General features: G+C 45.2%; 1 protein-coding gene across 4 annotated transcripts in view; it reads right to left on the bottom strand.

The window, feature by feature from the left end:
* NFE2L2 (nuclear factor, erythroid 2 like 2) overlaps positions 1-23526 on the bottom strand; it is a 37851-nt gene extending 14325 nt beyond the window's left edge. The window contains exon 1 of one of the 4 annotated variants that reach the window (XM_040227686.1): positions 21532-23526. In XM_040227686.1, coding sequence (XP_040083620.1) covers positions 21532-21576 — 45 coding nt within the window. In that variant the 5' untranslated portion in view covers positions 21577-23526. Of the gene's footprint in view, positions 1-292; positions 1019-1403; positions 1509-20358; positions 21101-21531 lie in introns of those variants that run through there. The other 3 variants (XM_040227687.1, XM_040227688.1, XM_040227685.1) reach the window with 3 other exon arrangements.
* Positions 23527-25033: the final 1507 nt, after the last annotated feature.

Genomic DNA, 25033 nt, shown 5'->3' on the forward strand with positions numbered 1-25033 from the left:
CAGTAGAACCACTCTAACTTCACTCAGCATACACGCTGACATTAACTGAGTATGAACTAACCAGGTCATCAGATACCCACCTTGGGGCCAAACAGCCCTGCCTGCTCAGTCTCCTGCCTCTGCCCCCCGCCCCCGCGAAGGAGGGCAGTGCCCCAGCACGCTCGAACCCCTGGAACTCTCAGCTACTCCTGCCACTTCTAAACCCCCTTAATGATGCTTCACCCTCTTTGGATCCTGCATTTGTAAACAAATTATTTTAATCTTAAAGCTCCTTTTCAGGTTAACGGCTTACAGTTAGCTCTAAAAGGTAAGAACTGGGCCAGGGATTCAGGCCTGCTGTTACTTGCGGCCAGCTCAAGACATGCATGCCTGTGGAAGTGACAGTGATGAATCTTAGATGCGCATATATTGGAATGTACAGAGACTGTCTAAAATACTTAGCTTTTTTTGGTACATCCTGTTAAAACAACATTACAAAGGGTGGGGGGGTCTGTTTAATTATTTTTTAGTGTTAACTTTATTGAGTGTGAAATATTTCTCAAAATAATAAGCTACTAATGGCTGAAACGTCACTTTACCAGAATGGTGATAATTATAATAAAGGTGGTAGTCAAGATTAATAAGATCAGTGTCCATAAATGGATCATTAATCCAGCAACCCATCAAATACAAACACACAGCTCACCTCTCAGGGACCTGGAACTAGGCTAGGTGCTGGGGACAGAGGTCAACAGTGGACAGTCTCTGATCTCAGTTCAGAGACGTGAGGAGAAAAGCACGTAGGGGCCAAGACAGCACAGAGGAAGCGTCCCCAAACTGCAGAGACCTCGCAGAGGAGCCACAAAGCTCACTGCCACAGCGCATGGACATCCCACCCACTTAAGCAAGGGGTAATCTTAGCAAGGGTTTTCCAAACGTCTAGTCTGTATGAATAGTGGAAATCAAAGGAGGTTTTGGAGGTGGAGAAGACAACCCGTCTCCACGCACCCTGCCTTTCTGGTCTCCCCTCTTCGTGGCAGCAATCCCGCCCCCACCCCCCGTTTCTCCCCAGCAGCTCAGATTCTCCAGCACAAGGAAAATTCTCAGAGACTTCCTCCTTGCATGTGGACTTTTCAGTCAGTATGACTCATCTCAGATGAGATGGGAATTGCTGCTAATGCCACACTGTCACGGAACGTGGTGACTGGAGGGGCCCAGAGGACGCACATAGCCCCTTTCATTTTCAAACAGGGATACTGGTCTAAAGGGTGAAATGACTGTCCTGAGATCAAAGGTCAAGGATTCCAAAACTACTACAGTCTATTTTCCTCATTTAACATCTAATTGTATGACTCCTGCCCAGTTATTTGGCAGAGGGGAGGAAAAGATACATTTTTGCATTGCTCTAATTTTTAAATTTCCACCTCTGGTCCCGGCTTGCCAGTCAGCAGGTTCCTTGCAGCTTCTATCTCCGCTGGTGTTTGCAAAGCACTTCATGGTTTGCAGGAGTGGTCACTGCACAGCATGAGGGAGGTGGTTTATCTTCATCTGTGGATGAGCACAATTAGGCTCTGGGTCTCCAGCATCCCTGCCCCAAAGCGCAAGTTGGCAAGTGGCAGAACTAGAACCCCAATCCAGATCTGATGTCCAGCCTGTGGGCGCTTCCCACCACCGCAGGACAAAGGCTGCACACTGCTTCACCCCTGTGCCTTCTGCCTGGTGGGATGCTAAGGCTGGAAGCCAGCTCACAGATGCTCAGACCCACCCGTCCTGACAACTAGGCAAATCCAACCAACTGCACAAGCACAGCTTAGCATTTAAATCAACCTTCCCATAAAGCCAATATTCACCGCCAGTACTTTCTCTGTATATCTTATCTGGGCTTTGTTACAATGGCCCAACTAAACTGCAGACTCCTTCAGGGCATGACAATGTCTTTTTTCATAGATGGCATCTGTATACAGGATACATTTAAAAGCTACAAAAGTAATCTCCCAGTTATTTTTTCCCAAGGCAACCATTGGCATCAGTTTTTTGTGTCCTTAGGAAGATATTCTATTAAACACACACCCACAGGCACATATTTCCCAGGTGGTGCTAGTGGTAAAGAATTTGCCCGCAATGAAGGAGACCTAGATTCGATCCCTGGGTTGGAACGATCTCCTGGAGAAGGGGATGGCTACCCACTTCAGTATTCTTGCCTGGAGAACTCCATAGAGGAGCCTGGTGGGCTACAGTCCACGGGTTGCAAAGAGTTGGACATGACTGAGGGACTGACACATTTCACAGACACACACAGAAGTAGGATATAATCATAACATTCCACACTTAATCTAATTACTTAATCAGTCCCTCATTGGGCTTTTAAGTTATCCCTAATCTTTCGCTAGGGCAAATGCTGCAATGGCTATCTCTGTACATAAGTCATTTCAACAGTGTGTGAGGATTACCTATGAGACAGATACTCAGAACTGCTGGTCAGGGAGTATACACATTTTAATTTATTATACAATGAGAAATGCGCATCTTCCCCACTCTTTTCCCCAGTCATGTGTCCTTCACACCTTGCAGCACATTGGCACATGGTATTCACCCAATAAACACATAGTAATTGTTGATATAAGGTCTCCTATATTTCAGACTCAGTTCAAAATCAGCCCTCTCAATATTTTTAAAGATAAGACAATACAATTAAGACTAAAGAGAATATACTGTACATAGTTGTCCAGCAAACATTTCTTTAATCACCAGTCTATGTCCAGCCAAGGTAACCTTGGTTGGTGCCTTTGGAGCTGGCAAAACAAACTGCAGGGGCAAGAACATAAAGGCCACAGTACACACAGGCAGAGGTGAGGCAGCCTCAACAGGTGAGACGAGCAAAACTGGCAGCCTCAGTCCTCCTACCAGACAAGGTGAATTCCCAAGAAAAAACCAAGTCAAGTAAAAATGGAACTACCATATGGTCCAGCAGTTCCATAGTTGGGTATACATCTGAAGAAAACAAAAACTGTTTGAAATGATTTGAAAAGAAAGAGATGCACCCCAGTGTCCACCACAGCATTGTTTACAACAGCCAAGATCTGGAAACAACTAAAGCGTCCACGAGGAGATGAATGGACACAGAAGAGACGCTGTCAATATACACAACGGAATACCCCTCAGCCAAAAAACGAGAAAATTCTGCCATCTGCAACAACATGGACGGACCTGGAAGGTATTATGCTTGGTGAAATAAGTCAAGTAGAGGAAGACAAATTCTGTTTCCACCTCTATATGGACTCTAAAAAATAAAACATACAACTAAATATAACAAAACACAGATACAGAGACCAAACTAATGGTTTCCAGTGAAAAGAGGGTTGGAAGGGAGGGGCAAGATAGGGGAAGAGGAGTAAGAGGTACAAACTACTAGTGGTATAAAATAAATAAGATACAAAGATGCAGTGTACAGACAAGCAATATCATCAATATTTTATAATAACTTTAAATGGAGTATAAGCTATAAAAGAGAAAGCAAGTCCAACCAGGCTGACTATATCTACTAGCTCTTTGAAGGCCAGGACAAGGTATTCTGTCTAGGGAAGTGTCTCTCAGAAACATGTAAGCTGGCTATTAAATTACACTGAACACACAAGTAACTAAGAAGAGCCGACAGTGAGCTTGCAGAACACAGACCAAGCACCAAGTTTATAAATGAGTATCTCAAAGCCCAGAGATCCTAAATGGGTGACTGATGCTAGGTCTCATCTGACCGAGCTGAACCCAGGAAGGGTCATCTGGTCAACTCACAAAAATTGGATTTCAAACTAGACTTTCCAATTGCAATTTCTAGTCCTTAAATTTCTGAAATGCTAGGAATTACTTTGAAAACAGAAGTGTACACAACTGTTGTGTGGCATTTGATCCTGCAACCAAATAGAACCCTGGCCTACAGAACCCTGTCATCTGACCAAAGTTTGACCTGCATTTTTCTGCAGAGAACTTTCCTTTCCCTGCTCCTAATCTCTCAATCCTCGGTGGTACCTAAAGACTATGCCCATACTCAACACAATAGGACTAAAGGGCTTCCAGTTCTAACCCTGACTTCAGGCAGACTATCTCTGCTACCAAGAGCAGGAAGTGCTTTAAATTAACACGGAAGCCTGAGAAGTCCCAAGTCATGGGGTCAAGGTCACGGGCCCACTGAATGCACATTCCAAACTTGACTGACTCACCCATGGGCTCACCAAGACCACGGGTAACCCCAGAAGTAGTTCTACATCTTCTTGGAGAAAGGAAGCCCTGCGAGACAGCAGCTCTTCCATTTGTAATGCTTTCAGAGCACAAACCACGTTCACTTGCATGACTGTGTCAGTTAATCCTCACACTACTCTGTGTGAAGATTAGCGAGATGAAGAAATAGGTTCAGAAAGGTTAAATATCAAAGGTCATCTTACTTGTCAACTGCGTCTGTAGCGGAAGCAGCCCTCTCAAAACCTGATGGACAGACCTATAAATTAAATCACCATTTAGTGACTCATCATGCCTCCCTTTCCTCCTCGGTTCCTCAAAATAGACAAAAAATTCTGGTTTTCTCTAAGGGTGTTCATTTTAGTTCTTGGTGGCTTCTTCCTTAAGTCAGTTTTACCAATAAGCAAACAATACCATAAAACGGGCCTCAACTTTTACCAAATGATCTCAGGCTACCTACCTAAATAACAAACACATAAAGTCAAGCTGTCAGTCTTTTTCTCAAGGACAAAAGCTGTGGGTCTGGTTTGAAATCTCTGGTTTTGGGGAAAGAATTCCTTAGAAAATATGAAAGCCAGATGTATGGAGTTTTCCAAAGTAAGTGCTTGCACAAAGTGTGGGAATTATTTGTACCTTATTACTACTATTCCCCATGGATGTATAATACTGCCCAACAAAAATTTCCATGTCAAACATGGAATCGATCATCCTGTCCATGGGGGAGACAGTACAAAAATTCTCTCACTGCCTAAAATAATTGCTTTTTAAATCCTTCTCTCTGGAACTGGTGGAAGTTCTTTGCAGCCCTGACACCCACACCATGTTTCCAACGCCAAGGAAGCCCAAGACGCAAAGTAATAGGCTGTAAAGCACACTAAGTTCCACACCCATCCACGGTCAGGGCGTGCCATGCTACAGTAACTTTGAACCTCAGTTTCTCCATCTGCAGAAGGACAGGGTAGGGTTAGGTGAGTCCAAAGATCCCTTCACCTAAACACCTCTGATTCCATAAAATAAAAAATGTAAGCCTGGAACCTAATTTTGAACTTTAGAACAAGCTAATTTCAGCAACCTGTAATGGATGCTCTAAGGCAGTACTTTCCAGTATAAATCTAACGCAAGCCCTATGTGTGATCTAAACAACTTCAGAGAAAAGGGAAAGTGTTAGTCACTCAGTCACGTCAGACTCTGCAGCCCCATGGCCTAGAGCCCACGAGGCGCCTCTGTCCATGAAATTCTCCAGGCAAGAATACTGGAGTGGGTTACCGTTCCCTTCTCCAGGGGATCCTCACAACCCAAGATCAAGCCCAGGTTTCTTAAACTGCAGGAGGATTCTTTACTGTTGGAGTCACCAGGGAAGCCCAATACGACTTTAGTAGCCTTACCAAAAAAGAAAAAAGTTAATTTGATTTAAACAATATGATTTATTTCACCCAATATATCAAAACATCATTTTACTTTGTAATCAAAAAATTTAAATTATTAATCAGCTATTACAAGTGACAAAACACTCAATGAATGTAACAAAGATCAAATGACATGATCACATAAAATGTGATCCCACCAAAATAGTTATATTCAACAGAAAAATATCTTATCATACTTGTTTTAAATTTTAAATCGTAATTCATTAAAATTTAAAAATGCACCCCCTCAGTTACACAAGTCCCATTTCAAGTGCTCACAAGTGACCGGTGGCAAGTGACAGTTCAGCTCTGGCACCTGCAGGGTGGGGCCTCCACAGTTCTTAGCAGGGAATTCTAATGAACCAAACTCCTCTGTACTGCAGATTATTTCCTGAGAATTCAATGGGAACAGAAACCCTTCCAAAGGACACTAGGTAGTATTTATATTGCTAACCATTGTTTGCAAAAAGCTACTTCAACGACCTGAGAGTACAAATCTGCGAGTTATTATCAGAGCTCATAATACTGCACGATCACCTTGTTTAAAGAGCAACTTATGGTCCAGAGGCCACATGATTACCAGATTACTGCAAAGGTCATCCAGAAGAATGGGTAGAAATGAGGGGTTTAGGTAATAGTACTATTGTTGCCGTGAAAAAGGGGGGGAAAAAAGGACTTAGTTTTTTAATTTCCCTTTCCCAGAGAACATAGAAGATAAGGAGACCAGGGAGCAGGCCTGATCGTTTCTAGTTTTTTTGAACTGCTCCTAACTCTGCATGTCTGTAACTAAGTTTGCTTTCCTTCCCCCTGACTTTGCAGGAGCTACACTTCCACACCTATTTTCCTTTGACCCTATATGCTACATACATCCTGCATCGGGTGTTTACCCTTAGAACACCTTCCCCTAGCAGTTACGTAAGTATCAGAAAGAAGGCAGCGCCACCAATCTGCCAGACTCAATTACTGGGCTACTGACACCAGCCTATGGCTGTTTCTGACAAGTCATAACACCTTTGTTCCTCATCACCGACTCCTGACCGCGAAGCCTCACCTGATACAAGCCCCTGGACTCCTCATGGAGAGGGCCCAGTTCTTGGGGCATGAGCCTACCATGTGCCCCTCTCTGCTGGCTGAGAATTAAAGCCACCTTTCCATTTCCTCCAAACTCTCTCTCCGAACTTTTTAATCGGCTTTGGTGGACAAAGCAAGCCAAGATTTTGGCCAGCAACACTATCTGTTCCAGCCAAGGATATGAATTAGTCCTGAGCTTGGAAATTCCATTTCAACTGCTTCCAATGTATACATTTGAACATGCACAAAACCCACTGTTGTTGTCAACTGCCAGGCAGTAATTTGAGCCTCTTAAAAAGGAAATGATAATTAGTATATATGTCCCATTTCATTCTCTTAAAATCAATACAGGAGTCTTTAACTTTAAGGTAAGTCTTTTCAGTTAACTTGCTAAATAACGTAAGGACATCGGTTACCTAGTGAGCCTTCACATTAGGATTTGAGAAGGAAAGACCACAGTGTCAGTATTCTAAAGCTAGGTAAAGGCAAGTGTGACACAGTCTAATAACAGTAAGTGCATTTATCATGCACTTTCTACATGTTCGGTACTTTCCAAGCACTCATCTCCATGAGCTCACTTGTACTCAAACCAATTGGCAAGGAAGGTGGTATTATTATTATCTCCTTTTGGAGCAAGGAAACTGACGCATGGAGAGGTTAAGTGATCTTGCCTGAAGACCCACCTCTAAGAACTCGGCACAGCGAGATCCACCCCCCGTTTGTGCTACAGGATCACTCAGAGAACAGAGGCCCTTACTCAGCATACTCAAGGCTTCTTCAAGGAGGCCGCACATGGCTGTCCTGCCGGGGCGAACTATACAGGGAGCTCTGGGCTGTAAGGGAAAACCCAGACTAACACCTGTCCTCACAGAACTGTTTTCCATGTGGGGAAAAGGTATGTGAGTGCCCCTTAAAAATACAGGGGACGTGTCAGGGGTGAAGCAGTAATGCTCCCAATACGTTCAACTGCTGCTGCAGGGGTCGGATGAACATGGGCGGGGCTCAGCTGCTCAGTCGAGTCAGACTGAGACCCTTTAGACTGTAGCCCACCAGGCTCCTGTCCATGGGACGCGATTTCCCAGGCAAGAATACTGGAGTGGGTTTTCATTTTCTCCTCCATGGGATCTTCCCGACCCAGGGATCTAACTCATGTCTCCTGCTTGGCAGGCGGGTTCTTTACCCGCTGAGCCAGCAGGGAGGCCCAAATGAACATAAGAGGCATCTAGTTTTGAGGCTTCTGGGTCTAATCACTCTATGAAAAATAGAAGGTGAGCTCCAAACTTATTTATGCATCACAAATAAGCTTTTATTTACGATAAAAAATATCATGAAAAGGATTACCCATCACATAGCAACAAGGAAGGGCAGTAGGTGTCAACGTTTTCAGCCATGTTATCTCCCTCGTGGGTCTCATGGGAAGGTGTTTCCCTTGACCATTTTGCCTTTTGAAAGAGTTACTTGGCAGCAGTTACTACCAAAGATGTATTTTAATCTTTGAAGACTAAAAGATGGGTTGGGGCTGGGAAGAGGGCAAGGCCACAGGGGCCAGCTCAGTTCACAGCTGGGTTTTATTGTTTAGTTGCTAAGTTGTGTCTGACTCTTTGTGACCCTCTGGTCTATAGCCTGCCAGGCTCCTCTGTCCGTGGGATCTTCCAGGCAAGAGTACTGGAGTGGGTTGCCACGCCCTCTTCCAAGGGATCTTCCTGATCTAGGGATCGAACCCGAGCCTCCTGCACTGCAGTGGGATTCTTTACCACTGAGCCACCAGGAAGCCCCACAGCTGGGTTTAACCTTCCACTTATGCACTCCTACTCCCCAGCTCTTTCTGTTTATACAACTTGCCTGTGGACACTGCTCCATTTCTAGGCTCAGAACCCCAGAGTAAGAAGTTCTACAACCAGTGAAGGAGTGTGCCTGTGATGGAGTTCACAGAGACGGCTTATCAGTCCAGATAAGCAGGACATCCAACGGACAGGCTAGAGGAGCCCCCAGGGGAGACAGGGCAGCGTGTCCCGGGTGTCCCTGGCCACGGACTGGGCTTCTGTCTCTGCAACAATCAGCCCTGACGTGAGACCAGGACAAGCCACAGGGGAATGAGACGCTTACAGCAAAGAATGACAAGGGGCGTGGATTCAGGGAAGGATTTTTTTTCCAAGTTGGGCCAAGGAAATCTCAGATCCCACACACTCAAACATCCCCGATGAAGATGTATACTTATGACAACAATCCTCAGAGCTGCCATGTGTATACTCGGTGCCAGATCTCATGCCCAGTTCTCGTCTTACTTAATTCTACACTGTACATAGGTTCATCCACATCTAATGAGGATGAAACTGAGGCAATCCCACTGTACTATCACTCAAGCTCTCTGGACCCTGGTTCTCTCCCTACAAATCAGGGATTTCGTACCTCACATGGTGGGGTAAAGAGTCCACAGGACAAAATTAGTATGTGAAGGCACACAGCACCTGGCTGGCGGTGGGAAGAGCCCCAGAAACTGCAGCTGCCTTCGCCAACATTGCAAGATGCCCACCTCTCTTAGCTCAGGGGGGCACAGAAGCAAAGCCCATGGCAAAGAAAGACAGGATATGGTCTGTGTTTTCATTCTTGAGTGAATACTGCTAATCCCTGGGGCTGGAAGGCAAGGATGATGCTCCTCCCTCTGAATGAAGATGGTGACAGCAAATGGATGGTGGGAAAGGGCAAGAAGAGAGAAACTCCCCCCTGTGTCACCAGGGAAGAAAACAATCCATCCTAAAGGCAACCCGGCAACTTCTGACTCCTTCCTCTCCTTTCATCAGTGGAGTGATGGATACGTTGGCAATGAGCTTCTGTTAAAACTCAGGAACTGCAGGGTGTGCAAACTTGAGCCCAGATGGTTTCATGATGGAGCTAATGTTAAGAGAAAACTCGACTCCCTCCTTCAAAATGGGGGGGTTAAAAAATTTCTCCTTAAAAGGCTAACAAAGGAGGCACAAATTGGAGTATTAATTACAGATCCTTAGTACTGGATTGATGCCAAGGCATCAGCATCTCTCGGCCCCTAACCTGCCCCAGCAGAGGCCATAATAAACTTCCTGTCCACATCCAGCTCATGTGTCTTACCCTTTCCAAAACCTCCGGTGATTTCCAGATGCCTCATATACATTTGAAACACCACACTTGGGCACCGAAGGCCCTCTTCAGCCTGTTCATCTTTTTAGCACTATTGACCCGACACACTGGCACAGGCCGGTTCATGCCTGCATGCTTCCTCTGGCTTCCAACTGCAGTTTGAACCAAAACAAATCTTACCGGCTTAAAAAAAGAACAAAAAACAAACTAGATATACTGCTACCTCCTCCAGGATGTCCGCTGAGCATCTCAGTTGGAAGCGACATTTCTCCTCTGTCCTTTCACCTACCACAGACTGAAAATATCAAGTTCCGAGAGGGCAGTAAAAGACATGGTCTCACATTTGCTGAGCAGCACCGGGCATGGTGCCAGCCACCAGTTACGAAAACGACTGTGACACAGTCCCTACCCTAAGGAGGTCATACCTTAATCAGGGGAGTAGAGATTAACTTATACTCATCAAGTATTGAGACATGCCCTGCCCTAAAATCCAGGTGTACAAAGAACAAGGAACTGATTAATTAGGAGGAGAGGCAGTTTGAGAAGCAAATGTCCTTCAAGGAGGACAATATATTTGCTACATTATCTTGGAAGATTAAAACAACTTCATGCCCTGAAAGTTCCCTAGGGCATGTTACCACCTAATAAATATTGGTGGAATGAGTAAGTTAGAGTTAGGCTTAGAATTCAGCATTTTCATTGTGTATCTAAGGTGTCTGGGGTTAAAGAATTACTTATGTTAACAAAGGTTTCATATTTAATATCACTTATGACCACAGCTACTGATCGCAGAAAAATTAACTTCAAATTATTCTTTGGGTACTTGATTAAAAACAAAAATATCATGCCTCAAGAATCTGAAAAACACACTCCTTCAAGTTAACAATAAAACTGATTTTGAGAGAACAGATACTAAAGTATTCTCCAATATGCATTAAGGAATTTTGTAACTTGGATAATATAACAATTAATTCAATATAAATGCAGATTAAGTGTATTTTCTTAGAGGACACTAAGCTGTTTTCCCTCAAGCTGATGGTCAGGAAAAGGTAAGAAAGTGGCAACCTTGCCTCCCTCCCTATTCTAGACTTTGTTTCTAAACCATCAATCTATCACCATAATAGCTCAACCTCTTCAGCTGTTCTATAGCTTCCTTTACTATCTTCTCAAACTACTTCAAAAAGTACTGGGCAGAAAAGACAGTCAAGACCCAGAGAGATGGCATATGACTTTTAATGTCACCTTGAAATTTTTAAAAACGTTTAGCTTATCTTTTAGGACCAGTCCCCTGCAGCCATGGGCTGGAGAAAGGGTAAATATCAGTGGTAACCATCAATGGCTCAAATAAAACTGTTCTGTTTTAAAGGAGCTGGTACAGACATTGAATAAATCAAATATACTTGGTCCCTCTGGTTTCTAGAACTTTCATCACTTTCTGCATTCTCTCTAACCCCTTCCAGCTCAGAAAAGGAGGTGTGAACAGCCTGCCATCTGAGGAGGCAGTGGGCCTCCCTGCAAAGAACAAGGAATATCCTGAGGTTTCCTGAGAACTAATGAAGCTTTGTAAGGCAGCCCCTCACGCTTTAGCATCTAACAAAACACCCAGAATCATGAGACAAGGAAGGAAAGAAAGAAAGGAGGGACGGCAGTGATTATACTTTCTAAATCCCTGTCCTGCCAGCGAGAGTAGCATGGCCTTGGACAAGTTACCTTACCTCTTGGAATAGGTTTCCTTGTCTGTAAAAGGGTTAACAGCTGCCATTGACACAGATTTATCAAGACCAGGTGTACTAACAGCTGTTCAGTAAATGTTCATTTTTTTCTCCTTTTCTTCCTCCTGAAACTGCCAGTTGCCTATATTCTGATGTCTTCAAACATCTAAAGGCGAGTTCTCTTTACGACGTTGCAAGTGCATTGTGACTTGAAGGGTGAAAGACTGTCCCCTCAGTCTCCATTATCATCTTGGCCAACACCCACACCATCACTGCAGCTTGAAGGCACAACATGTGGTTATCCAGTGAACTCTGGAAGTCCCAGCACAGGGCAAGTGCCACGCCCTGCGGGCTGCAGGCTTCCCAGAGTCCCACGGGGCAGAGGAAAGGGGACCACATCCACCCACACCTCTCTGGGGAGAAAAGGCTTCATTTATCCGGAGCAAAGGAAGAGATGCGAGGTTCCCTCTGCTCTTAGATACTTTCCCTCTTTTCTGAACCTCCTCCCCACAAGTTCAAGACCCAGAGGCCCAAGTCTTTCAGCAACACCAAAAACTTGTATATATAATCAATCCCACCGTGGCATCTCGGAGGCACCTCATGGGGGGAGGGGCACAGAAACAGCACCGGTGGGATGCTTGTCGAGTCTGGGAACTCCCCGACTGGACCCTCCACCTGTGCGCTCTATGAGAGGAGTTTCTAACGTTCCATTTTTTTGAGTTACTCTGGTCACACGTGGTGCGCTCCACTCACCAGAAGGAGTACAAAGCACAAATGCGCTGCGGAAGTCAGAATACAGAAGGCACTGCGGTCTGTGGGATGCCCATGCCACTTGCCCCTAAGCAGGCATGACAAGTGCCCCAAAGGCAAAGCACTAGATGATTTGGAGAGAAGTCCAAGGACTTTGATGGCAAAGAACGTTCCCATCCTGGCTCCAGCTACGTGATTGCTTTGGTCATTTGCCGAATGGCAACCCACTCTAGTATTCTTGCCTGGAGAATTCCATGGACAGAAGAGCCTGGTGGGCTACGATCCATGCGGTCACAAAGAGTAGGACATGACTGACCGACTAACACTTTCCAGATCCCTTCCCCATCCTGCCCCTGCTCCGTCCCCAGGCTCCCTTCCCAACTACAATCCACCAAGGCTCTGGGAGAGGGAGAGAGGCTGAGGATGGGAGGCAGAGCCCCCTCTCCGTGGTCCCAGCTCCTTGAATTCCACCTGTTCTCTCTGCCCCTCCAGCCCCAGGACTGGCAGGTGGCTTCCCGAGGCTGGCTGTCTGGTTTCTCAGCTCACCTATATAATTAATTTCTTATATAAAATCCTTCTGCTTGAAATACTTGTGCTTTCTAGTTCTTAAACCAAGCTCTGGACTGCTTCTTAGCCTCTCCGAAGAATTTTCTCAACAACAAACCTACCTTAACAAGGTGGTTTAAAGAACTAAAGACAATGAGCGTAAACACAGCATAAGTGAATGTCCCAAATGCTTTTCCCTCTCCTCACATGAGGGACCCAGTCACGAGGTGCACACTGAGGAGCAAATCAGAGTTACAGAAGAGGCCAAAGAGCCCTATCCCTCCCAGGTTCATTACAAGGGATCTTAAACCTCTCCCCCTTTACTTCCAGAACCTTTTTTCCAAGTGAAAGGTAACCTGGGATCTCCACTGCCCCAAGGATCCTCCCAAACATACAGCCTGGTAAAGAAGTGTCTAGCATATGGTGAACCTTTGTCTCTGCAGGAAAATAAAGAACCTGATCCCACAGATTGGTTCTTACTCTCGGCTTGATCTCAGCTCGGGAACCCAAGGAGGAAGAACATAGGAGCTGGGGGTAGGAGAGGAGCCAGGCAAGCACTAAATTCACTGCCCCGGCTCTTGTCCTCTGGAGTTGGTTTCTCAATGGACGTTCTCATCATGTCTCATTGAGAAGCCCCAAGAACAAAATGATGTCTTCAAAACCTGACAGTTTTTCCTAGTGCAAGAAAAAAAATGACAGTTTTGATTTTTGGTGGTTTTCATTGCCAGGATTGTAATGAATAAAATAATTTTGGAGGGGCTAGCTCAAAAAAATTCAGGGTCCTTCAATACTCTCAAGCCATAGTAGCAAGGCACCCTTGCTCTAGGACTGTAAAACCAAGCAGCAAATTGCACATGTTCTTAAGCTGACCCTCCGACACTGGGACACACCTCTGTTCCTATTCTGTTCCCAGAAGGCCACAGAACCGGATCAATCCTTGATCCCTGCAGTCTAATCCCTCAGAATTCCCTGGGGATAGGCTGGGCTCTGCCTGCACGGGTGATACTACAATTCTGTGCTGAAGCAGAGCAGACAAAAGGCCATCAAATCTGAAGTGAAGCAAATGTCTATACTGTTTCCCAGCAGGCCAGGCCACCTCCATACATAGTTAACAATGCCCGTGCCTCCCACACAGACACAAGGGGTGGAGTGGCATTACCCACCCTGAACATCGGCTCCATCCTGCAAAGGAGGGAAAGGGCATTTAACAGGAAGGATCACTCACTGAAATACAAGTCTGCACTGCATATAGCCTAAGTGTTAACACCAAAATTCTTCTGTTTTAAGGTATCAATACTTTAAACACATATGTATGTCATTCAGCATAAAATAAATGAAAGAATGTACTGCTTTTTAAATCTTAAAGCAATAATAGGAGGGACATATTAAAAGAATTTCAAACTACTGATGACTAGAGTTAGAAAAGCAGACAGCTGTCAAAGAGAGACTAAATGTACCCCTCCAGTGGGTGATGGCCCGGGAAAGACTGGATCTGGGCCGCACAAAAGAGGAGCCCAAAGACTGAGAGAAATGGGTGCTGGCTTGGAGCACCCACTCCCTGCGGGGCCTGTTCCCACGCTGTCACAAGGCAGGGCTGAGACATACCCTCGAGTGTGATGCACAACACACACACACACACACAACCTCGCAAACAATTCAGAAGTTAGCCCTAGTTTCCAAATGTGTAAACCAGAAACGGTCCAGGTAAGTACAAATGGTAGCCACTGTGGTCAGAATATAAAGTTGACTTTACGAAGCATATACAGAGAATCAAGAAGCTGAGTTGCTAAAAGTGGCCTTGTAGATTGAAGTTCTTGTTTTTGAATATTTCTTTGGCCACACTGGGTCTTAGTTCTGAAACAGAGAAATCTTTTAGCTGTAGCGAGCAGAGTCTTAGTTGCGACAGGTGAGATCTAGCTCCCCGACCAGGAACTAGCCCCAGGCCCCCTGCACTGGGAGCTTGGAGCCTTTGCCTCTGGACTGCCAGGGGAGTCCCAGACTGAAGTTTTGTTTTTTACTGGAGGAAGATAAGGAGGCCCAGGAATGCAGAGCTCGGAGCTTCGTGGGGGGAGGCAGTATTGCACCCCAGCTTCCAGGCTCTCCATCCTCCCCAGTGCCTCGCACTGGTCCTCACTGCCTTCTCTACATGATTCCCAAATAATCGACACTGCAGGTTATCAGTCACCACACTCCTGATCAAACAGAGGAATTCTACTAAAATTATCACCCAAATCTCCATGAGGGATTACACAGTGCAAGTTATATTTACTGAATTTCAAACATTCACCAGGTGCCTTAAACACAGTTCTCAGATGTAGGTTATTAATCTTAAGGCTGTGAAGGTCAGTGATCAAACATAAAAACACTTCCTTTCATGAATTAAGCAACATCCTAACCAGATTTTCTAAATCCCTATAGACATACCTTTCACAGGTACCAAGAACCTTGCCAACTCCTCCAGAACACTGGTTCTCAATCTACTTGCATGATGGAATTCCTTCAGAGGTTTGAAAAACATACTGATGCCCCACCCACAGAGACTTTAATTTAATGAGACATATGGCCTGGGCATCAGTATTTTAAATACGGATGGTGACTCTAACATATAGCACATTTTAAGAACCACTGCTATCAGAAGCAAAAATATATATAAAGTAGAAACAACCCAAATGGCCATGAACTGAAGTGGGGACAAATAACATGTAGTGTATCCATATAATGGAATAGTATTCAGCAATAAAATGTACAAAGTCCTGATATATGATAAAATATGGTCAAACTATGTAAACATGTTAAGTTAAAGAAGCCAGTCACACAGAACCAGCCAGGCTATGATTTCATTTCTATGAAATATCCAGGAGACAAATCCATAGAGATAAGAGTATAATGAGTGGTTACTAGGAACTAAGAGAGCTGAAGGGAAATGGGGGGTGAGTGCTAATGGGTATGTTTCTTCCTGGGGTGATGAAAATGTTCTAAAATTGACCGTGGTGATGGCTGTACTAGTCTGAATACACTCAGTCACCGAACTGTCCACTTTAAATGGGTGGACTGTATGGGACTTACATCTCTTAAATCTATTTAAAGAAGAGACAACTATAAATTCTATGCCCAGCTCTCAAGGAACTTATAATCGAATTGTAGAGGGAAAAAACAGCTACATATATAAGACAGGTATCAGAGATTTTAAAAAGTGATTGAGGACAACTGCCTAACGCAGAAAATAAACTCTTAAGTTAATGGAAGAAGGCTTCAAAGCCAAAGTCATCTGACAGTTTTCTTTTATTACCCAATTATTCTTCTCTGATTTGAAGAAAAGCAACGGAGAGGCTGGATCTCATCAGTATGCTGTCGATGTCACAGGGCTGGGAGTCTCAATCATCCAAGTTTGTGAGAAAAAGAATGACTAACTTAGCACTGCCAGGGCATTTTTTTTCATCCTTCAGGATACAGGCTGTTGGGAATTCCCTGGTGGCCCAAGTGGTTAGGATTCAGGGCTTTCGCTGCTGGCCTGGGTTCACTCTCTGGTCAGGGAAGATCCCCACAAGCCATCCAGAGCTCCAAAACACCCAAACAGCAATAACAACAGCAAAAGCAAAATATAGGCTGCTGCTGAACGATAGTGACTTTCAATTATCAACAAGGTCTTTGAAGGATGGATTTGGTACTCTAAGTATCTCTTATGTCCTGAACTGAAGAGGGGACAAATAACTTCACTTCTTCCACAGTTTGGGCCAAATAAACTTACATGCTCATGCACAGAGAAAGATTTTATGAGGCTTTGAAGGTGTTATAGGACATAGGCCAGGAAGCTCAGCTTGGTGCTCTGTGATGACCCAGGGGTGAGATGGGAGGGAGGTCCCAGAGGGAGGGCACATATGTTTACTTATAGCTGATTTGCACTGTTGTACAGCAGAAACTAACACAATATTCTAAAGCAGTTACACTCCAATTTTTAAAAACGTGCTTCCAATCCTCAATGTTCCTAAAATTCTTCATAATAATAGTTAAAAAGTGTTTACTGTGACAGGGGCTGACACAGAGAAAACCCCAACTTTAGGCAAGATAGGATTTTGTTTAGCCATCTTGCTTTGTCTTGGCGGGGAAAGCTAGTATAAGAACACTTGTATTTTGCTAATACTTTTTGGGAATGTTATACACTTGAACGTATTTTTTGCTCTCATTTCCAGAAAACATACCATTATCAATGAAAGAAGCCTTGGTCTGTATCTTAGAGCCCCTTTAATAAATGTTTGTTAGAGCATATTTAAAAGCAGCTGGTAATTACATTTTAAAAACTCATGGAAATCGTATTATCAGAATATAAACTCTATTCTCCATTCTACAGTAAACTTAAACATACAGCCATTGGTGAAGGAAGCTGGTTGAATATTGCCTTTAGCACATTCATCCTCCTATACCCTGCTGGGTGGGCTTCTCTGGTGCCTCAGTGGTAAAGAATGTGCCTGCCAATGCAAGAGACAGGGGTTCGATCCCTCAATCAAGATGATCCCCTGGAGAAGGAAAGTGGCAACCCAGTCCATTATTCTTGCCTGGGCAATCCCATGGAGAGAGGACTCAGCAGGGCTACAGTCCATGGGGTCGCAAAGTCGGACACAACTTAGCAACTAAAGAACAAACAACCCTGCTGTGCAGCAACAGATTCCAGCAAACTTTCAGAAGTGGCTGGGCCAGGCTTTTAAATATGCTGGGAGTTAGTTGTCAGATTAATTTTTAGGCAAATTATCCACTGAATCCTAAAAACCCTGAAGCATCCTAACTCAGACAAACAAGACTAATAATTCCGAGAACCTGTTTAAAGATAAAGTGAAGTCGCTCAGTCGTGTCCAGCTCTTTGGGACCCAGTGGACTGTAGCCCACCAGGCTCCTCTGTCCATGGGATTCTCCAGGCAAGAATACTGGAGTGGGTTGCCATTTCCTTCTCCAGTTGAAAGATAAGGACTAAGAAATAAAGTATTAAACTTTGAAATGTACTAGTCACAAAACCCCAAGAAGGCTTCAATTAGACAGGTTTGAGCCCTTATGCCTACTTCAGTTCAGAAATGCCAAAACAGGAGATGAGTGTTTAATTTGAACCAACAGGTTTCCACTAGTTGTTTTCAAGTCAAATTCTCCCCATTCTCTCCACTTTCCTTCAACCAGGTTTAACCCTGTCTGTCCTACTCTTCACCATATTCACTACCAAACATCTTCACTACCAAACTTATTTTTGACCACTATTTCCAGATGAAAAGAGCCAGTGGAACAGGAGAATGTACCAACTAACAAGGCAAATAAAATTAAAAGTCACCAGGAGCTAAGAGATTTGAAAAACACTCCCTGAAAAATGTAAGGCAGAATCTCAGATACTGCTGAAATATCAGAAATTTTAAAAACTATTATTAAATTAAGAAATGGTCTTGCCTCTTTAAATCAAACCCCGCTAGGCCTCTTAGTCTTTCTTAAAAGTTTCAGGTTGTAGTTACTTTCACTGTATTCAAGGTTGACCTCACTCCTCACAAACACAGTTATTAAATTTCTTGGTAACTGGAAAAGGTGCAAAGATTAATCTTTTAAATTCCTACCTGTCCTTCCTGTAGTTTTTCTTGATTTGTCCATTTTTTCAAGTGTAAGAGTTTCCTTCTGTTTAAAGTTAACTAGTCTTGGTCTACTTCGGAAGTGGGGTCCTTCTACCAGGGTTTGAATCCCACCTCTGCCACTCAATAGTTGAGTCACTTTAACCAGGGCCCAGGACCCTGGCTGCTTTATGCCTCTTTCCTCACCTAGAAACTGGAGACAGTATTTCCTACAGTGTGACTGTGAAATTATACATATGAAGCAATTATCGTACTGCCTGGCACACAAGTAAGTGTCCAATAACTCATCTACGATTATCTTAGTGCCAAACTCCTGAATCCAAGAATATGCACTGACGAGTTAACCCCAGATGAAGGAAAAATCAGAGGGAATATTTATGCAAAACCCCCTTTAAACGTGTTCCGCCAGTAGAGAGGAAATTCCCAGGGGAAAAAAAAAAGTGCTTCTGGCCCACAGAGGTTTCTTTTTCTCATGCAGCTCTGTAAGTATAATTCATCCTGAATAAAAATAAAGACAAATAATGTATTTGGCTTTCAACTCTTTCCGATTATCCTAAAGAAAGTCAGATTTTGGCGTTTCCCCTCCCAGCACTGTTTATAAAAACCCAAGTTGACAAGAAAGAGTCCAAAATGACCCATGCTACTTTTAATGCAGACTGATGTGAGTTACATTTTTATCCTTCTACAATCTTTCACAATCTCTCAAGAGGTTTTTTTCCAAATATCTAAAAAGTCAAGTTGTTCTTTGCTCAACCTTCTGGAGATGAGAGGGATGCCTTATTTTTCTTTAAAAGTTACCTATCTAGTCCAAGATCAACTTCATTTCTCATATGCAAAAAATACTTTCTCCAAGACAGCTTTGAAAAGGGTGGATGATTCCTTCCAGAAGCTAATGGAAATTCAGAATGTAAAACTCTACTGGCTCTTCATCAACACCTCCTCTGCACAAAGGGGGAAGAACTTTTACACCTGTACCACCTCACGCCCGGTGTTTCTTTGACAAAAGGTTAGAATCCACTTATGACTGTGTCCAAATCTTCCTGGACTACAAAGATTTAATACGAATCTTAGTTACAGACATGACATTAACTCTAAATTTTATTCCATTTTCTTTTATACTCTTCACATATGCAAACTGAGGTCTGATTACAAAGGATGGAAAGGGAGTTACCTTAACAAACATAATTGGAAAGTTCACATTTAAAAGAAAAAGCAGTAAAGATGCTTTACCCACTTTTGTATATGGAATGTTAAATTATATAGTTAAGAAAGAAAAAAAACTTCAGTAATATAACACTCTAGGCTACATTCCTGAATCTAGGAAAACTAAAGTCCATTAGCATCATATATCCTTTGGTCATATAGATTATTAAAGAAATGGCTATAGGGATTGAACAGCAGCTAAATCGGAAAGCACAATTTACTTCTTCATATCGTAGGGAGAAAGGAATACAATCTTAATCATTACTGGGGGAAAGTTCAAGACAAACAGCTTCAAAGGGAAAAAAAAGGCACAATCACTACATTGTCAATATATCAAAACCTTACTTCAGGATTAGTCTAAAGCTTGATGTTTAAGAGCTTAAATATATTTACCGTTCCTATTAGGTTACACATTTCCTTGAACCAAATATTTTTCCAAAGAACGCATTCACACACACAAATTGGAAATAAAACTACTCCTTTAAAAAGTCCCTACAAAATATATACAGAAACTTGTTTCCACATTTGCGACATTTACAGAACTTGTTAGCAAAGCTTTATGAGACACAGCTGTCCCCACCCTCTGCCCTCTCAAAAGAAGCAACATACTAGGAAAGCAATTGAGGCAAAATCTCAAACAGAAAAGGAAAACTACATAAAGCACCCAAAAGAGAAACAATGTATGAAAGCACAAAATTTAGTAACAGCCTAAAAACAACAGAAATGCTAATCTACACTCGAAATTCTTACCCTTGACAGCAGAGAACAGAATATCCTGCCTTACACATTTTGGAATTGCAATTCCGAAACGCTAAATCCAAAGACAAAGCCGCCCTGGGGAAAATAACAATTGCGCAACAGATCAACAGCTCCAACTTGTCCCTTGGCCCCGGCGCGGCAAGGTTTGCACGCTACAAAGCAGGAAAGGGCCCACTGAGGGCCGCCGTGACAGCCAACCGGCCACTGTCACGCCGCCGGGACCACGCTCGCGGCATGCGCCACCGGGAGGCACAGCGCCGGGATCGAGAAGCCCCGGGGAGCTGGGGTGGGGTTGGGGGCGAAGCCGCGTCGGACCTCAGAGTCCACAGCCCCACCCGCCCTTGCCGGCGTATTGCTAGGGGCCGACTCAGAGTTCTAAGAGCCCGAACCTTTCCCTCGGGGCGAGGCGGCGCGCAGGGCAGGGTTCGATCGCCGTACGTCGGGGAAACCGAGTGCGCTGGGCGCTTGGTGACCTCCTCCTGCCCCCGCCATGGGAGCTGGGTATTTTCGCCAAGTGGCCTCAGGGCGATCGCAAGGCTGGAGTGATTGATCACTCTGCCTAGGAGAACCCTCAGCAGGGTAAGAGCGCCGCGGCTCGCGCCCGCGGAGGTCTTGGGCAGAGGGGCAGCGGCAGAGGAGGGGTTCCGGGTCCCAGCCCGGAGACCTCAGTTCCCCCGAGAGTGGCCCCGTGACTAGGCACATTTTTGCCGGCTCCGAGGCGGGGGAGCCGCGCAGCCCCGGAAGGGCCGGGCCGCGCCGGCTCAGACTGCCAGTGTCCGGCCTCTCCTACCCCGTTGCCTCCCGGCCGCTCAAACTCGGAAAGGGGGCCGGCCGCGGCTCCGGCGTCTCGGCTCCGGCGATCGGGGACGCGGTTAGAGACGCCCTTCGCCCCCACGCGCGCTGGCGTAGCCCCCCAACCCCAACCCTACCGCCCTCGGGGGCTGCGGGCGCGTTGTCAGTCACACCATTCCCCGCGCCCCCATACCCCTCGCAACCTTTGGGGTCGCCACTCCCCTCCCCCGGCCCCAGCTCAAGCGCGGCGGCTCTGGTGTGTGCGCGGCCGCTGCAGTCCGAGCTCCGGCCACAGACGGGGAAAGAGGCCGATGCGGCTGTCCCTCCCGGGCCGCGGCTCCCTCGCGCCCCTGCTCCCGTCCTGGCAACCACCTGCTGGGACGGCAGTCCCGGCGGCGGCAGCTCCAAGTCCATCATGCTGAGCTGGGGACGGTGCTTTGAGGCTCCCCGACGGCGGCCCTGTTCCGGCTGCCGAGGCTTGGAGCGGACACGGCGGTACTGGTGGCGGCAGCGGCTCCTGAGGGATCCTAGGAACTCTCTTCTCCCTGACTTGGCCGGAGTCGCCGACCGGGCTCCAGTCCCGCTCCGCCTCCCGCCCCCCGAGGGCGGGGCGAGAGCCCAAGGCCCTTCCTTCCCCAGCCGGCCGCGCGGGCAGACCTTCCGAAAATCCCCCACCCTCGCCGGGGCTGACGCAAGAAGCTGGCCGTCCTGGGGCGGGAAAGAGTTGCGGGCGGGGGTCTGAGGGGCGGCTGCGGGCAGGCAGAGTGCCGGGAGAAAGGCCCCCGTAGCTCCCCGGTCTCCGCTGTCAGTTTGCCCTTCCGGCGAATGCAGCCATCGCTCCCCGCCCGTGGGATTGTTTGCCGAAGGTCGCTGGCGTTCGGGTGCTTTGAAACAGTTTAAACAGTTGAAACAAACACGCTTGGAGACTCGGCAAAGGAGATGGTATCGGAGAGGCGCCTCCCTGCTTTGGATTTGCAGAACCTTGCCCAGCTTTCTCTCTCCCCACCGCCCGAGAGTGGCGCCAGCCCGGGGGGTGGGGGCCGGAAGCCGGGACCTGGGCCCAGCGCACCGCGAGCTGCCCTCTCCCTCCGGCTCAGCCAGTGAGACTGGCCCATGGACCGCGCGGGGAGTTCGTGCTCGGTCACCCTGATCGCCCTCCACTTACTCCCACGCCTTGCACTCTCGCCAGGCTTCAGTCCCCGCGGGCGAATGGAGAAGTCTCTTTGGATCGGAGAGTGGTCGAGCTTGCCCACCCGGAGCGTTCTCTTCCCACCAGAGTGCACACGCCACACCACAGGTGGCGATTTTTAACCCTGTTCGATATTACAAACGTGTCATAACCTCTAGAAGTTTTCACGTACTCAAGATACGATTTTAAAAACAAAAACGCAAAAAAACAAGTTATAAAACTGTATAGTGTGGACCCGTTCTGTGAAAGCATGTACCTAGAAAAAAAAAAAAGTTCTTCAAAATATTACTAGTAATATTAATAGTTGCAGGACCTTGAATGATTTTTATCTCTTTGTTACTTTAAGTATGTTTTAAATCTACAATAAATGTGTATTATTCACTGCACCTTAAAAACAATTATTTAAAAAGTAGTCAGTGCCCAGAGCAAACTTCAAGTACTTGAAAACAGGAATATTGTGAAATCTTATGATTTAAAAAAGAATAGAGAAATGGTTTAGTTTTGTTTTCTCTTATGCAACAGCACTCTTTCTAGCTCTTTAACAAGCCTGGTTTTCAGTTTATCACTTCTTCGAATTATGCAAAACCAGGTGGAGTAGACAGTGTCTGGCACTGGTTTTACTATTTCATTCAAAAACCTGACGCCAAAAAAAGAAAAAGAAAACCATAAAAGCCTGACTACAGCAGACCAACGCCCCCAAAGCTGCAAAGAACTTACTTTCTCTCGGTTGCGTAATTTGACACTCCCGGGACTTACCTGTTGATTTATATGTTCGAATATTTCTTAAGGTAAGTGAAGCCTAAATTAATTGCTTGTAATTGAAGTAAGTTTCTTCAGTTTGAATTAAACTTTCAGCTGTTAAGTGAGAAGCCCGCAGAATGATCTGCACACTAACAACAAGCTCAGGAGAAGTGATTTACAGTGAACCTGACATGGAATATGCAGAGACATTATGAAATGACATTTCTGTGTCAAAGAATGACACCAGAGTATATTGCTAACAATTCAAGTTACTTATTAAAATTAGTACATGGAGAAGGTAGACAGAGAGCACAGGAGGCAGGCGATAACAAAGTCATATAGGACATGATGGCCGCCCTCCAGCGGCTTATAAAATTTGGTATTTCCTTGTTGGGCAACAAATTTCCGTTGAGTTTAGACTGAATAAAATAAACTTTACTTTTGCAAAACTGCAATTACCGGGAGTATATTATTTCAGGCACCTGCAGAGTACATATTTTCAAAGGGAGGAGGACAATACGATAAGAGTCTGAACATGTTTAAGAAAAATTAAGGAAACAGCTAAGAAAAAGCTGTTTGGCATTAAATGGGGATTCAGCACAAGAGGAGGAAACCCCAGTCTCCGACCACCCACATCAAGGAGGTTCCTGGTCTTTGCAGAACTCTGATGCAAGATCATATCCATGTGAGAAACTAGGCCTTGCCCTCTAAACTTGAATGTAGTGCCATGAAGGCACAGATACTGTGCACTGAGAAGTTCCAGGATGCTGGGTTTTCTCTCCTGTCCTGTTGCCAGGGGAGTTATTTTACTGTCAGGCTCTCCTTGCTATTTTATTTTCCCACTCAATTGGCTTCACATGCTACTAACCTGTGTATGTTTCTGTTTATATCTGAGTTCTTTGCCATCCTTAGAAAGAGAACCCTCCGGGTACGCTTGAGATGTGTGACCAAGTTGTAATACTTAGTTCCGGAACTGTCATAAAAAACAAGCATCATCAGGTAAACCTTCCAAGTATGCAAAGTTTGGATAATAGTGATGCAATGACCTGTTTATTTCACCTTCTCCGTGATCTAATCTGCCAAATTTGCAAGACCCAAGAAAGTACCTATGGTTTTCAAAGTCCTCCATCACCGTGAGGCTTCTTCCCTCTGCTTATTCCTTTTCACTGTACTCCATGTTTCACCAAGAAAATATCCAAACTCCCTTGGCATTATTGTTAAAATTCTAAATTTGTACAGCCTCCAGCGGGAGCAGATCCAGTAGCCGGTTTCCCCAGATGGCACTGAGTGAACTGCCCCTCCTGGCATGTTGCTGTGCTTGTGTAGTCCTCCACATTGCATCAAGGCTGGCCCTGAGACTTGCTGTAACTTACGCGAGGCCGGAAGTGACACTATGCCAAGCCTCCACTAAGCTTTAAAAGGGCCTGACAGCTTTTAATTTTACAGTCTTAGAAGTCAGCCATCATGTAAGAAGTCTGACTATCTTTGTGGGAAGAGAGGCTGTGGGGAAAAGCCCTGGGGGATGAGACTTCAAGTGGAAAGAGGAGCTATGTGAATCAAGGCACCAGACATGTGAGTGAAGAAACCAGACTAGCTCTTCTAGCTGCCCAGTTGAACTCCAGGAGACCTCAGCCCCAGCTGCTATCTGCAACCATATATGAGAGACTCCAAGCAAGACCAGCAGAAGACTGCCTGGGTGAGCCCAGTCAGCCCAGAGAATTGTGAGAGATTATAATAAAGTTGTTTTTAGCCACTAAATTTTGGGGTGGTCTGTTTCATAGCAATAGATAACCAAACATTTGATATTGAATATCAAAGACAAGTTTTCTCCTGGCTTCTTTTTGTTTGTTAACAATTACTGGCATCACATACAGGGATGGAACTTTGCAGTTTAATAAGAGTCTCAAACCCTCAGGAGCAATTGACCACCCTGTATGAAGAAGG

This window comes from Oryx dammah, unplaced genomic scaffold (genome assembly GCF_014754425.2).
Source record: "Oryx dammah isolate SB20612 unplaced genomic scaffold, SCBI_Odam_1.1 HiC_scaffold_27, whole genome shotgun sequence".
Classification (NCBI taxonomy): Eukaryota; Metazoa; Chordata; class Mammalia; order Artiodactyla; family Bovidae; genus Oryx; species Oryx dammah.